We start from the raw sequence: 16050 nt of genomic DNA, 5'->3' as shown, positions 1-16050 counted from the left end.
AGAAGTACTGTCGGAAAAGAGGCTGATTGCAGGCAGGTGTGGCAGGCAGAGGAGGTGGCTGACGAGATGCAGGTGCGGGTCATTGACTGGGCTCAGGAGCGGAGAGAGAGAGAGAGAGAGAGGGAGAGCACACACAGGGGGAAAGGAGGAGACACAAACAGGCAGGCCAAAACACCAGGGGAAAACAGAATCGCAAGCAAAAAAAAAGGAGAAATAAACAGGACACTCACCGTCAGGCGGGCTGCCATCACAACAGGGCCCCCTCCTCAACGGCCCCCTCCAGGCGGGCCTTCCAGTTGGCCGGGAAGGGCTCAGCAGACGTCCGGCAGGGGGGAGTCGCACTAGGATCCGGCTGGCCGGGGTCTGGGGTCCAAAACAAGACACAAGGGACTAAGAGAGGGGGACAGGGCTCGGAAAAATGAGGCGAACGGGCAGTGTAGAACCGAGGGAACAGGGCCAGACAGGATGCCTGAGGGCAGAGCGGAGGGGCCAGGGGGCTCAGGCAGGCAGCCCGAAAGCGGGACAGAGAGGGAGCAGGCGAGTTCAGGCGGGCGGCCCGAACCGGACCACCGACGGGGCTGAAACCGGTCGATCCACCAACAGAGTAGGTGTCGGTCGGTCCTCCGCATGAAAAGCAGGCTGGCTGCTAGTGGCGCTAGCAGGCCAAGGGACAGGCTGGGGACTAGCGGCGCTAGCGGGCTGGGAATCAGGACCAGACTGGGGGCTAGTCGGCCAGGGATCAGGAGGGACAGTCTGGGGGCTAGCGGCGCTAGCAGGCCGAGGAACAGGCTGGGGGCTAGTGGCGCCAGCAGGCCAAGGGACAGGCTGGGGGCTAGCAGCGTTAGCGGGCTGGGGATCAGGACCAGACTGGGGGCTAGCCGGCCGGAGATCAGGAGGGACAGGCTGGAGGCTAGTGGCGCTAGCAGGCCAAGGGACAGGCTGGGGGTCAGGACCAGACTGGGGGCTAGCCGGCCGGGGATCAGGAGGGACAGGCTGGAGGCTAGCGGCACTAGCAGGCAGAGGACCAAGGGTAAGTGGCGAGTGTTCCTCAGTAGTAAACAACCGTCGGAGTGGCGAGTGTTCCTCAGTAGCAAACAACCGTCGGAGGAGGAGGAGGATGGCACTGTGGAGGTCTGTGATGTAACTGTAGTCCTTCTCCACCTTCAGTGAGTACAAGCTCCACTTCCTCGACTTTTTATTGTACACCTTGCTGTACCTGATAATACAGAAAGGAGGATCAGCTTAGTGAAAAGTTTCTAACACCTGACATTGTTCTCTTATACAGTAATTAGCATTAGCACATAAAATACAATCAAAACAATAAATCAGCACCATCTATCTGTATTCCTCATACTGTTAAATATTTGTTGACTCATCACTTGTAAATGTATTGAGTAAAATGCATAGGAGTACTCATAATGCAACATACTGAACTGTGTCATCAGTTGTAATCCAGGTCAGCCAGCACGGTTCGATCAGCGTATACTGGTGACAAGTACAGGGCTATGAAAGACTCCAAATCTGCAGGGGACCTGAGGGTACAGTAGAAATAAAATATTGAGTACTTTAGTTTTTACTTCTGGTAAAATAAACAGTGGCATAACAGCACCAATTACAGTAAAAGGTTTTCACACAGTAGGTTTAGCTACGAACAATGTCAAACTATATTATAGGTAGCTTATATACTAGAAACACAGATACTTGGAGCCTTTAGCCAGCATTGTTTATGTATACTAACGTTGAAATGTCTTTCTCATAACTACAAACACACAGCTACATCACCACATTTGTAAAAGAGTAACATTCATTCCCCTAAGAGCAAATTAAAATAAGTGCACTAGTGTAATAAGATATTTTATATATTTGAAACCTAGATCAAGTAAATTTTGTTGGTAATACTGTAGTCCGTGACATCAATGCATGTAGCCAAGTTACTTCTGAATTAGAGTTTAAACTTTATTTATTTTCAATTAAAGTGATAGTGGTTATTTATGTAATGTTTGTATCACAGTGAAATGTTTACACATCGCTCACATTAAAGTTAAATTATCCATTTTTGAAAGAAACAAAGAAAGTCTTTGAAGGTAAAAACACTCATTAGGTGAGAATTAGCACAGACAGTTCCACTGCATAACAATGGATAGGTAGCTATTGTTTACGGATCTAAGTCCCCTCTTGGCAATTTCTTTACAAATCTCTGGGGCGTACTTCAGTCAAAACAGCAGTCTGAGCCACCTGAATCTGCCAACTGGTGTGTTAAAAGTGGTGAGAAGTAAAGAGTCTTCATCTAGTTCTATCTGGAGGAATCCAGATTTTGCATCCAGGATGGAGAATGCTTTGGCAGCTGGCATGGATGACACAACTTCCTCAACAGTGTGCATAGGGTCGTGTTCTCTCCTGATTACTTTATTTAGATCGCTGGGATTTATACAGATTCTTATCTTACCTCCGCTTGTGACTGCCACCATGGAGCTAACCCATTCTGTAGGCTATTCGACTTTTTTTTTCATTGTGTATTTACCTGGCAAGGTGCAGTATGCACCAGTTCTGCAAAGTCACTTAAGCCCTCTGGACACACACTGTGACACACACAGACCACTTGTCGTCAGTTAATGAGTTCAGCAAGTCCTCATCAGTTTGCTCTTGTACTTCTGATTCAACACACAGTTTGTGTACTGCACGTTTACGGCACACAGCCATCCAGTGATTGGGTTTGTGACAGTAAGAACATGTTGAGCCTTTGGCTGGACACGTGCCTTTATTTATTTTATTATACTTGGGATGTGAGTGCTTGCCGCAGCTAGTACAGTTGGTCAGTAGCTTCTGCTGCGCTGGCTTTGGACGTTCTGGATAATTTGTCTTTCTATTTTGGCTGACTGCCTTGGGTTTAGTTGCTACTGTAGACACTTGGGAGCATGCATTATCATCTCTGGCTATTTTCATTTGTTTCTGAGACATCTCGTATTGTTGTGGATTTTGTAAGGCTTTAGCTAGCATCACATCCTCCCCTCTGTCTAACAGCCTTTCCTGCACTGTTTTTACACGGACTCCAGCGATAATGGCATCATTTAGCATGTCATCAGGCTCAGCATACTCTCAGTCCATTAAAAGCAATTTTAAGTCCTTAACAAAGTGGTCAAAACTCTCACTTGCCCCTTGTTTCCTCTGCTTGAAGCGATGACAAGAAGTCCTTTTTATTCTTCCTCGGCCTGATGTAGCTTGCAAACGTATCCAGTACTTTAATGGGGTCCTCTTTCTCACCCTCCGCCCAGCTGAGCATCCTGTAGACTTCTCTGCCTTGTTCGCCTATCCAAGTGCCCAGCCAGCCTGCTTTCTGCTTGGCCGTTAGCGCCGATAGCGGGCCGTCAAAAACTAATTCAGCATGGCTTCTGAATCTGTCGAACTTCTAATATGTCAGCTACATCCCAGTCAATCCTTGGCGGTTCAAACTGGGGAGTAGCCATAACCACATTTTGTCACTGTTCGCCAGAGATCTGACACCATGTTATATAATGCTACCAAGACCGAAAGAAGAAGACATGTGAGGTGCTCACAGTAACGCCTTATTCTGCTGCTGCACATTTTACAGTTTGAATGGCGTTTCTACATGAATGTATGAATTAGTGGTCAGAGGTTGAACAGGAGTGAGTTTGATGCATTTTCTCATTGACTGTCATTATAACAAAGTTTCAAATAAAGTTGAATAGTTTGAAGAGTTTGAATAGGATTTGAAAGTTGAATAATACCAAGAAAGAAGAATAGATGTGGAAACTTTTCAGATTTGAATGGAGTGTATAGCTGAAAGTATGAATGAAACAGTTGAAAAGCCTTGAAAATTAGGAAATTTAGAACAAATGTCTGGAACATAATAGCGGAATATTAATAATAAAGAACTCCGGGCGTAGGGTGTATGTTGTGAATGCTTCTCAGCATTCTCACCAATAACAGACCTTAAGTTCTTTACTTAAAACTTAAATGGTTCTGACATGATATGGGTACATGGGTACTCAGTGCACTGCATTTTCCCATACTTGTCAATGTGAAAGCACTAATTAGTATGTGGAAGCAGTGGAATGTGGAATGGGGTGCAATGCTCAGATTATAAAACTTAATTCAGTGTTTGTTATAGGGGAAAGTCTCTTGCTAGCTTTTTTACACTGTTTCTGTGTGATCATTAAATAAATATTATTTTTGTGCTTGAACGCACCACAAATGCAGCTACTGTCCATACAGCCGATAGGAGGGTGTGACAAAGCAGGGTCCCTGGAACTAGTCACCAAAGTAGTATTTCTGTGTCAGTGTTGTCATGGCTACTGGCTAAATGTGTGCTGGAAGCTGCAGTGATGTTGCGCCATGCATCTTTGAAATATTCAAATCATAAAGTATGCTATCGACATACCATATTTTCCCCGTGATTATGCTAACATAACATTGTGAGCAATAGCTAAATTTAAACAGCTATAAACAGTATACTGGGGGGTGATTAAATATAAAAAATTATTTGGTTCTACCAATTAGATGGGTGTTGTTCCTTTGCTCCATGTAGTAGTTGCTGTATGAGCAACAGTTTCCATCTGATAATCTATGATAATCCTGATATCCATCTGCACATGGATTCAGTTGTTAAGGAGGTGTTACTGTCAACACCTTCAAATCAAACATTGGTTTGCTACATGTAAAGTTGTGTGTTATGTTTTTTCAACTACAACTACAAGACAGAAAGATCGCTTGATCTCAAATGCATAAATAAAAAAACAAACAAAACATGTCTGCAGTCCACACCACCAACCCCACTTTTTGAAATCTACACAGAAGCCACAGGTATGGTTGAATTTGGCATGCGAGAGAGATAAGCCTAATGTGTAGGTGTATGAGCTGTTATCAGTGTGTATTAGGTTAGACTGATAGCGCCGGGTGCTGGGTGCTACTGTTTGTCTTGCAGGAGTGGTGCTGGATAGGGAGAAAAACCAGAGGAATAAAAAGACAGAGGGAAATCTGAACATTATATAAAAAATAAAGAAAAACTCCAGACAGAAGAAAAACAGCACCAGCCTTGCTCCAGAATATTGTTCACACTGGAGGATTTCGCTGTTCACACTTTACATGTAATGCCAGTATTCAGTTTCGGTGCTTGAAGTAGTGTGACATTCTGATAGTAAAGTGGAACCTTAAGATAGGCTGTTGGATGGGTGTAAAAGTAATTTTTTTCCAGTGTCATACTAACATGTCATGGTTAGCATGTCTTTATTTAATATTTAACTTTGGCAACAATTCCACCTGAACTGATTGTTTTAGTTGCCCAAACTTCACTGGGAATGCTGAAAAATCAGAATAATCTTATGAATCCATACATATAAAATACTTACCGGTTCTTACTGGTACTTAAAAGTAACAATTGGGCATTTTATAGGAAAGAAGAAATAAATTATACTAGTATAAGTATTTTTGTAAACACTGGGTATCCACAGGGTACAGTACTGGTAAACAGAGCTGAACGGTTTACAACAATGACATCCTGCGTTACCTGTCAAGTAACTATAGTATAACATATTTCACAGTTGTGATGTGCTACCCAACTGCAAATGAATGAAGTACAATAAAAACAAGAATGTTAATTTCCTGATGAAAATGCATGTGAGAACTGCAAGCTGTTAGCAGCAATGTTTCAAGTATTTTAGCGCCACAGATGAAATTAAATTAAAGACAGATTTGTTCAGCATTCCTATCTGTACAATTTTGCAGAATTTGATCACCATGGAATATTAAATTAAAGAGAGATGGCAGTTAATGGTAGTATGGTGGTGTTTCACTAATGGCCATAAGGTGGGGCTATTGGAGCCATGCCTCAATTGTCATGTACACGTTCTTTTGAGAACTTGTTCACCAAGTTTATTTTAATCAACAGAATTGTAGAAATATCATGAGTGTTTAGCATTTCAGTAATGAAGAACTCAAAGTTACGCCATTTGTCCTCACTTCACTGTATTTGAATAAAACTGTCTCCAGTGAGTTTAATTAGGATTGTTCACAGGCTTCTTGAGCTAGGAGCAAATATGTGATAGCACCAATCAATATGGCACTTCAGATATTGGTTGCTTGCCCCCAGAGCATGCATGCCAAAAATGGTGAAATTCTGTATGTCATGGAAATTGTGTATTGCTGGTGAGGGATTAAGCTAATAATTGAGTAACAACAAACCGTTGTCTTTGAATATTTTATTAATAAAAGAGAATACATACAGCTGGTCCAGAGACCTGCCGCCTAGGGCAGCTTCGGGCTTCTGGCCCCGAGCAAAGGGATGTATAATCATTTACAAAGTCTAGGTTTCTATGTTTTGGGGAACAGAGATACTCTCTCGGCCTTGAATGAACTTTCAAGGAGAGGAGAGGAACAACAAGAGAGGGAAATCACAAAACAATTTCACAGCTCTGACCTAAACCCTACATCTGTGAGCAGACTAATACAGAGTATGAGAAGGAAGGTTAAGGGTTAATATTGAGAGAAAACGTTAAGGTATAAAAAGACATGCATATATATATATATATAAACCTCCCTCTGCCCATATATGGACATCCTAGTACAGAAATTTGACAATAGAAAATCAGCCGTAGCTGATTTTTTAGAACATACACATTGTTATGTTATGAAATATAGCGCAAGCGGCGATTCACGGGTTCATACCTTTTTTCGCAATATCACCCTCAAAATTATTTCACACACATGGTTCAACATTGTTAGAAAACATATCCTTCAAATTTTGTAACAACTGGACAACCATTTTCTGATCTATAGCTTGAATTGTCATTCCACGGGGCTGCAGTGGAATTGTGGGGCGATTGTCGATGCATCTTGATGCATTGTGCTTTTTCCATGGGCAGGGTCTCTGAATGGCTGCTGGGCGTTTAGTTTGTGCATTGGAGTCCAGGGGAGGCATTTCCTCGTTGGCTTGGAGGGACCTGTTTGCGTCCCTGTTTTGCTTCGTTGGCCTCGGATCCATGCTTCTCTGTCGGCCAGTTGTTGGACCCCTCTGGATACTGAGGTATATAGTTAGTTTTCAGGATGTGCAGTGTGAGTGCGGGGCAGGGCTGTGCTCCGGTTTGTTCTGGGTTTGTGCCTGGAGTTCTCAGCCCTTGACGGGTGGGTGGGTTGTTGGTGGCATGCAGCTGAGCTAGTTGATTTTGCCTCGTTGCTGGTTTGGCTGGTGTTGCACGGCGACGGCGGGCGTGCTGGGCATGGGGGATTTCGGCTGGCGCCGGCAGCCTTAGTTTTTTCCGGCGGCTGGGGGGACGGCTGACTTTTATTGGCGGATGCACGGTGACCTGTGCGGCGCGCTTGCTGCCGGGCTGGGACTTGCTGCTGGTGTTTCTCTCCGCTGGCTTTCACTGTCGTGTTGTTGCGTTTGCTCTCTCTCGTTTGCCCGACCTCACACGCGGGATTCGCGGGGGGCTGCTGGGCATTGGGTGTCGCCGTGCTCGCGCAGTGTGCGCGTTGGGCTCGTCACTTGTGCATTGGTGTTGATGATTGCGTGGCATTTGGGCCTTTTGGTTTTTCGCTGCGCGGCGGTGGGGTGCTGGGTGGGGGGGGAGCACTGGTCTATGTTGTGTGCGCGCCGCGGTCGGTCCGGGCGCTGCTCTTCCGCGGGTTACGCTTTTTGCGTACCGTCGGCATTACGTTGTCAACTGGCATTTGGGTCGGGGTCTTCCGCGTTTGCATCGCGGTGCATCTGGGAGTCTTTTTTTTTGATTGATCACACGCACACAGACACAATCAGTCTCACACATAGACACAAACAAATTTAGGTTGTCCCTGGTAGAACTATTCCTGATGCTTTTCTTTCAGTTACTTATTTAAATTAATTATTATTCCAGCTCTCGTGGCTGTGCTGTGTTGCTTATTTAGTGTGTGTGACTGTTTCTTGTTTTCATTTTTCTCTTAGTTGTCTTACTATGTCAGCTGTTCATTGCTGCTGTTCGGCTGGTTGTCTTTTACTATTATTATTATTTTTATTGTTTGTTTTTGTTTGTTGTTTTTCTCCTCCCCAAGCCCCCCTCTCTGTTCTATTGCAGGTTTCATTGCTTTCTGCAATTGGTGTTTCCCACTGCTTTTCCCTGTTGTCCCCACCTTCCATCCCCCTTCTCTTACAGGTGTTGTCCTTTCTCTGTGCTGTCTGTTTGTGCCCCCCCCATCCCCGTGTCTGCCCCCCTGTCCGGCCCGGTGTCAAATCAATACATAATTAAATAAATAATAAAACAAACAAAGGGGTATTTTAATACTCTCTTGTTAAAGTAAAATCTGTCTGGCACAATATGGTATCCATGTCATCATACTCTATACCAGGCTGCTGGGCAGGACAGGTTTAAAAAAAAAAAGAAAAAAAAAGATTTGTCATTTCACGTCCAGTTACGATGCATTTATAGCGCCCCCAAGTGGTCGATTTGAATGAAACTTTCAGGGCATATTTCCAGCACTCATGTGGACATATTCTGTGAGTTTTGTGATGATTGGACCAACAGTTGCGGATTTTTGTCTGTTTATGTCTTGAGCCACGCCCCTTTACATGTTTATTGGTCAATATCTGAAAACAAAAAGAGCTATCAACAAGCTCAACAAGCAGAGAAATTTTGGTGGCAATCAGAGCTACGGTGTAGGAGGAGATGTAAAAAAATGTGTTTTTCAAAAAATCTAAAATGGCAGAGGTTTTTTATTGGTGGATCTTAATGAACCCTGGGGGTATTTTGTAGAGCACACTGTTTCATGTTTCTAGCTCATTCCAGCTCACGGCAAATGGAGAAAAGCAGATTGCCAACACAAAAACTATCGCTAATATAGCCGCAAGCGGCCATAAAAATCCTGTTTTAATGTGTGATGTATCTGTATGTGTTGGGCAATTGTTCTTCAAATACGCTAGTTGACCTTCCTTAAAAAACAACTACAGCTTTTATTTGTAGGAGAGCACTGACTGCAAAGAACAAAACATTTACTGGGAACAAGCCTACTCAAGATTACAGACATCATGGAGCATAAATATTTTTCTTTCATATTAGACTATATAATAATTTAATTTAAATATACACAACGTATATATACTAGTATTATTAACCGTACTATTTTATTAAAATGGTTTCAAAACAGATGCCAGTAAAAGCTCAGTTTCACAGCATCATCCAGATAACTGCTGGTGTCATGTTTTGCAATCCTCTCAGAAAGATTAAGATGAAGACAGGTACAGGATGGCCTCCCTCAGAGCCAAAGGTGCTTATCAGGTCACGCACGGCGCTGTCAGTAGGACAGTGACCGTTTGACGTTAGCTTGTTGTTAGCAATGTTGCTAACCTGTTGCTATCCGCAGACTATTATAGTTCTTACACACAGTACAGTACACAAAACTGTCTAGCACTATGACGCTATGACAAACTTAGCCTGTATATAAACTTATACAATAATACGATAATAAAATCAAACACAGGCTACAGTATAGAGAACACATATACACACTATAAAACAAAGACAATATAGACAGATTGAGACAATAGTGTGATGAGCAGAGTGCAAAGGATGCAGGAGTAAATTATTATAACCATTATTATGTACATGTCGGAGCTGGATGTGATATACAGGTACATATAAACATACATGAATACATGTACACAGTGCGATGGAGCATAGCACAAAGGAAGCTGGAATGAATAAGGATTATATACAATATGACAATATAACAGAATGAATAGTGTGACCAGCACTGAGATAGAGAATGATGAATAAATAATAATAATTACACAAACACGAGATGGCGCTAAGCATAGCTGCCTCGGTGTTAGGTGTGCTTTGTTTTGTTTTTGTGTATTAACTCAGTTTTCGGCTGTGATTCCAGCTGCTCTTTCACCAGAGAAAAGCTCATGAACATCAGGGGAACAACTCCAGTGGATTTAGTTCCCACTTTTCTGGCGTCATCAGTGGAATTATTGGACATTTTGGTGAAGGGCTCTCTTGCTGTTGTGCGGGCAGGGAAGCGCAGCAGGAGAGGGAAAAGAGCTGTGTCGCTTGTGCGTCTTCGCTGGCAGGGACTCCGCACACCGCTACCGGCAATATTTCTTTCTAACATGCGCTTGATGTGCAACAAAATGGACGAACTTCAGCTACTGGTGGGGAAAAACAGAGACTTTTATTCATCTTCTGTTCTGTGCTTCACAGAGAAGTGGCTGTGTGAACTGATACCGAAATCCGCTGGTGTACTGACATGACCGTGATTCAGCAGCACTGGTCTCCTAATCTGAAATATTTTATCATGAACTGTAAACCGCCCCCCCCATGAGTTTGCTTCATTCACTCTGGTTGGTGATTCCATTCCGCCCTAGGCCAGCGTTCAGGACGCACAGCGCATGCTGGGCGACCAGCTACTGTGTGTGGAGCAGACAAACCCGGACTCCCTTGTTATTGTTCTCGCTGACTTTAACAAAGGAAACCTCTGCCAAGAACTCCCCAAATACAGACAGTTTATAAAGTGTCCAACCAGAGAGGGGAACACTTTGGATCACTGCTACTCCACAGTTAGCAGTGCCTATCACGCCATCACTGCGCTCCACTGGGACACTCTGATCATGTGATGGTCCATCTGATCCCTGCTTACAGACAGAAATTAAAGTTTTGTAAACCTATAGTGAGGACATCAAAGAAGTGGACCAGTGAAGCTGCTGAGGATCTTCAGGCGTGTTTGGACTGCACTGACTGGGATGTTTTCAGGACTGCTACCAACAATCTGGACAAGTTTACAGAGGCTGTGATGTCCTACATCAGTTTCTGTGAGGATAATGTTAATTGTTAAATCCTTGTTGTGTATTTATATTGTCAATTTATATATTTTGTTGCAATACGTCTGCACTACACAAACCTACAATAATGCACATGTTCTGCAAATAGTTGTATATTCTGCAAATAATTCTCTTTAATATTCTTATATAACTTGCATTGTCTATTCCATATTTATATATTTCTACATTTATTTATGTCAACTGTATGTTTACGTGTAGCACCTTACCACCAATTCCTTGTATGTGTTAAACACTACTTGGCAATAAAGCTCCTTCTAATTCTGATCTTCTGATTCTGATAAGTGGTACCCAGTAAACAGGTGGCAGATTAGAGACAGAGGGGGAAGAGTGGGGGGCTCCTCCTGAAGTCCACGATCATCTCCACAGTTTTGAGCGTGTTAAGCTCCAGGTTGTTCTGGCCACACCAGAGAGCCAGCTGATCAACCTCCCGTCTGTAGGCCGACACATCACCGTCCTGGATGAGGCCGATGACCATTGTGTCGTCAGCAAACTTCAGGATATTATACACAGTTATTTGGTGTAGAGGGAGAATAGCAGGGGGGAGAGCACGCACCCCAGGGGGACACCAGTGCTAATAGTCTGGGTGCTGGATGTGATGTTCCCCAGCCTCACCTGCTAACTCCTGTCAGTCAGAAAGTTTGTTATCCAGTGACAGGTGGAGGTTGGCACAGTGGGTGAGTTTGGTGGTGAGGATGTCCGGGATGATGGTGTTGAGCTGAAGTCCATGAACAGAATCCTTGCACATGTCCCTGCAGTGTTGAGGTGTTGCAGTATGTAATGCAGTCCCAAGTTGACTGCATTACTGCAAACTGCAGGGGGTCCAGCAAGGGGCCTGTAATGTCCTTCAGGTGGGCTAACACCAGTCTTTCAAAGGACTTCATGACTACAGATGTCAGGTCGACAGGCCTGTAGTCATTTAATCTAGAGATGGAGGGTTTTTTGGGGACCGGGATGATTGTGGAGTGTTGGAAGCCGGAGGAAACTTCTCACAGCTCCAGTGATCTCATCACCAGGGAGTATATGCATATGTAGATATTGTAGAAATTTTTTTGTTGATTGAACAAACATTTTGTGGTTTGTAGCCTGATTTGCGTTATATCACCTGCAGTGTGTTTGCATTTATTAACTTTCAGGGCATGTTTCAGTTACTCATGAGGACATATCCTGAGAGATTTGTGATGATTGGAGAATGAATTTATAGTGTAATTTGTGTAATGCTAAGCACCTTTCTTGCGCTTGTAACGCCCCCTAGTGGCGTATATACATCAAACTGTCCAGGTATGTCTGAGGCACCTATCTGAACATATCCTGTGAGTTTTGTGATGATTGGCCCTATGGTTGCTGATTTATGTTTATGTTCAAAGTTCATTGGTCAATATCTTGAAAAGTAATTGAGATATTTACATGCTTTATACAACTGTTAATAGGTTTGATCCAATGATGATTCACTGAAAATTCAAAATGGCGGAAAATTTTTATAGGTCCTTGAGGCTTTTTTGTAGAGGACAAAAATGAGAAATTTCAAGTCAATCGGACTGTTTCTAGCTCATTCCAGCTCACAGGAATTTGAGCCGGCGCGCCCAACAACAAATAATAACTAGAATGGGTATTTACTAAAGTAAATACATGTGAGAGCTGTCAGCTGTTAGCTGTGACTGCTACCGCTGCTGCTGCAAAGTACTGTTCCATCAGCAATTTAAAATCCTATAGCGCTACCTACAGGTAAAAGAAACACATGCCACAGACTAATTCAGTTAAATATTAAAGCAGAAATCAGCGTTGGACGGGCCCTTACACGTGAAGCATGACAGGAAGTGTTGCTCTTAAGTGTCATGCACTTTGGACGCTGAACAAAATACTTCAAAATACAAAAGTCACTTCCTTTGTCCTCTATGTGGTGCAAAGAGCACCTAGTAATGATACGTTATGTCCCAGTACATCATATTGATAAAATTTATTTTAATTGCATAATGGATGTCGCACAAGGCTTACTTCTTGTTGCCAGTAGGTGAGCTATGACTATAACTGAATTTTGGCATGTAGACATGTTGGGTGTGGGACCATTATCAATCAGATAAAGTTTGGTACAGATTTGAGCATGTACACTTAAGTTAACAACTTCCTGTTTCGTGGCAAATCATTGAAATTCCACTCCATGGACTGCCCCGGTCAACACCAACTCACCATGTGTATAATGCTATTATATATGTGGGGTGGTGATGGTGCAGTGGCTAAGACACTTGCCTTTGGTGTGAGAGATATGGGTTCAAATCCAGTGTGAGACACCAACGTATCCCCTGAGCAAGACACTTAACCCCTTGTTGCTCCAGAGGCATACGCCCTCTGACATACTTAACAATTGTAAGTTGCTTTGGATAAAAGCATCACCAAAATGAATAAATATATTTATATGCTGTCAACTATTTTAAGGAAATGCTGATGTCCAGGTAAATACTGATTGCATTTAGAAAGACTAAGACTAAGATTCAAATATAAAAACACCACAGAAAGTCAGTGGGAACTGAATGCATGTTATGCTTCAAAGCACCAATAGAGGGAAATTTATGTCCACAAATGCGTGGCAGAGCACTGTTTTGATTGTGCTTATATTTTCTGTGACATGTAGTCCTATGTTGCAAAATAACATGAAGACAGAAAGCAACTAATCTTATTCCATGTAGACAATTACTTCATTTAGAAAGACTAACAACATACACATTTAAAACCAACCACTGCAAGACGGTCTCCACGCAGGTGTTTGAAGTTGAAAGCATTTATCACTGCTGCCGGAGGTGAACGAAAAGAGATGCTTGGGAAATCAGCCCTCTAATCAAGCAAGCTATAGAGAGACACATCTGATGAAGCCACAGTTTGATTATTTGTTGATGGTAAAGTGCATTTGCTTAAAAAAAGAGCTTTTAACCAACCTTTTGGTGTTTTAGGTTAGAAGACATGTTTAGTTTTTTGTTATCATTAACTTCAAACACCATGGGGCGGTTTCCCGGACACAAATAAATGAGGACTAGGTTAATCCTACTGAAATTAATACGGACTTAAAAAATGGCTTTCCGAGACATTGCTTTATTTGAGATTAAGTAGTACCCGACTAGGGAGTTGCAGACTAAGGTTAATAAGGACTAACTAGCTACTCTCTGTGAAGCCTGATTAGAGTAATGTTGTGCACTCGGTGCAGACCTGAGGTTGCTCCAAAAACCAGGGCTGGACCCTGAAGAAACATTAACATTGTGTGGAACTGGAGTAAATCACCCAACCAAACAATGGACAAAGGTAAAAGACAACGTTCAAAGAATTTCAGTGATTTTGAAAGGACCCTTTTGAAGCAAATTGTGTCAAACTACCCAATTATTGAGAACAAACAGCATGATTCAGCAACAGAAAACAAGAAAAAGAATGCTTGGACTTCAATTTGCAATGAATTTAACTCGAATGAAAAAGTAAGCAACAGGACACTTCAACAACTTCAGGTAAGCTACTACGTCAGTCACTTTGAAATGTTGCTTCATTGTGATCCAAGTATATTAAAAACAGCATCATACAGAATTTAATATTTTTATATTGTTCCATCTTTCTAAGATCCTGTGGAAAAATTTAAAAATGAACTTAAAGAAGACAAATGCTGTTGCACGTAGGGAGCGTTTCAAGACTGGTGGTGGACCCCCAGAAAGACCAGAGACCGATGACCTAGGAGACTTGTTGACTTCAATCATTGATAACCAGCAGCCCCTGGAAGGTATCCCTGATGATGATCATTTGGACAGTTCACATGGGGCCCCGTTCCAATCCTGATTGGTAGGCCACAATAATTCAATATGTGCCATCCTTAAACTGCGGGGAATATGTATTGTTGTCAGTCATTTTTTGCAGTCCTATAACCAGAAATATTTCATGAACTTCACTTTTAAATACATATTGTTCACTAATGCTACAATATAAAACTTTTCAGATGATCACCAGAGTTTGGAGGTCCTGAGACAGGATGAAAGTCAGCCCACTACAGCTGCAGCAGCCTGGAGGGAAGATGGTGTCACAAATTCTGGCCAGATGAGAAGGACCAAGAGGCTGACCATGTACGAGAAACTGTCCATGGAATTCCATGAGCACAAAGTAAAGTATTTAAAAGATGAACATGAAATAAAGATGAAAATACTTCATGTTGATTTAGCCATGAAGGAGGAAGAGAGAAACATGAAGCAGCAGCAGTGCCAATGTTCTACTGAAACCAGCACCAGTTCAGGGTCGCGATATCTCAATTTGTGAAATAAAACTTTTGTTCATAATCAATCTGTGGCAATTGTTGTCTTCAATCATCTGAGGTAACTTCATTGTGAGAAGTGCCGCAAAGCAAAAGCATCTCTGCACGCCAGTCCATACCTGTCATTGTCTGGCTCAACCATGGCAAGATCTGGTTCATACCTATGTTTCATTTGAGGATCTGGGCAGCCATGCTGTCTGAGGTAATTGTGAAGCACTGCTGTTGCAATAATGACAATACAGCATCTTCTTGGTTCAAAGCGCGACACTGGAAATGACTCTTCCATACACCAAACATGCACTCCACTGTACCTCTGGTACGGATATGAGCTCGGCTGTACTGCTGCTGCTCAGGTGTGACTGCATGAAGGTAAGGGATGAACAAGAAGTTGGTCTGTGCATACCCACTGTCACCAAGTATGATTCAATTCAATTCAATTCAATTTTATTTATATAGCGCCAAATCACAACAACAGTTATCTCACAGCGCTTTTCATAAAAGAGCAGGTCTAGACCGTACTCTGTGATGATATTTACAGAAGCCCAACAGTTCCCACCAAGAGCAAGCACTAGGCGACAGAGGCAAGGAAAAACTTCCTTTTAAGAGGCAGAAACCTCGAGCAGAACCATGGCTCAGGGTGGACGGCCATCTGCCTCGACCGGTTGGGGTGAGAGAGAGAGAGAGAGAGAGAGAGAGAGAGAGAGAGGCAGCCTACACAATATACACACAGAGGTACAGACAGTGAAGGTAATGTTGCTATAAACTAAATGAAAAATGGTACAGATATTTATAATAGTGTTAATGGTAACCATCGTAATGTTAATGATTATAATAACAATAATAACAATAAGACTAGCAACAATAGTCGTTGCAGCAGAGGGTGTCGAGCAGGAACACGGGGGCAGCAGGTGACCCGCAGCCACAGATCCAGACTCCACAGCTCCAGAGC

The 16050-nt window shown here is 42.8% G+C and overlaps 1 protein-coding gene across 1 annotated transcript; it reads left to right on the top strand.

The window, feature by feature from the left end:
- Window positions 1–13876: 13876 nt before the first annotated feature.
- On the top strand, window positions 13877–15106 carry LOC123985994 (myb/SANT-like DNA-binding domain-containing protein 3). The gene is made up of 3 exons (XM_046074027.1): window positions 13877–14313; window positions 14423–14579; window positions 14793–15106. Exons 1-3 carry the CDS (start codon window positions 14107–14109, stop codon window positions 15104–15106), a joined length of 678 nt encoding a protein of 225 aa, XP_045929983.1. The 5' UTR covers window positions 13877–14106.
- The last annotated feature ends 944 nt before the right edge of the window (window positions 15107–16050 follow it).

The sequence above is a fragment of the Micropterus dolomieu genome, linkage group LG17 (genome assembly GCF_021292245.1).
Source record: "Micropterus dolomieu isolate WLL.071019.BEF.003 ecotype Adirondacks linkage group LG17, ASM2129224v1, whole genome shotgun sequence".
NCBI classification, from domain to species: domain Eukaryota; kingdom Metazoa; phylum Chordata; class Actinopteri; order Centrarchiformes; family Centrarchidae; genus Micropterus; species Micropterus dolomieu.
This window is presented reverse-complemented; position numbering and strand designations above follow the sequence as displayed.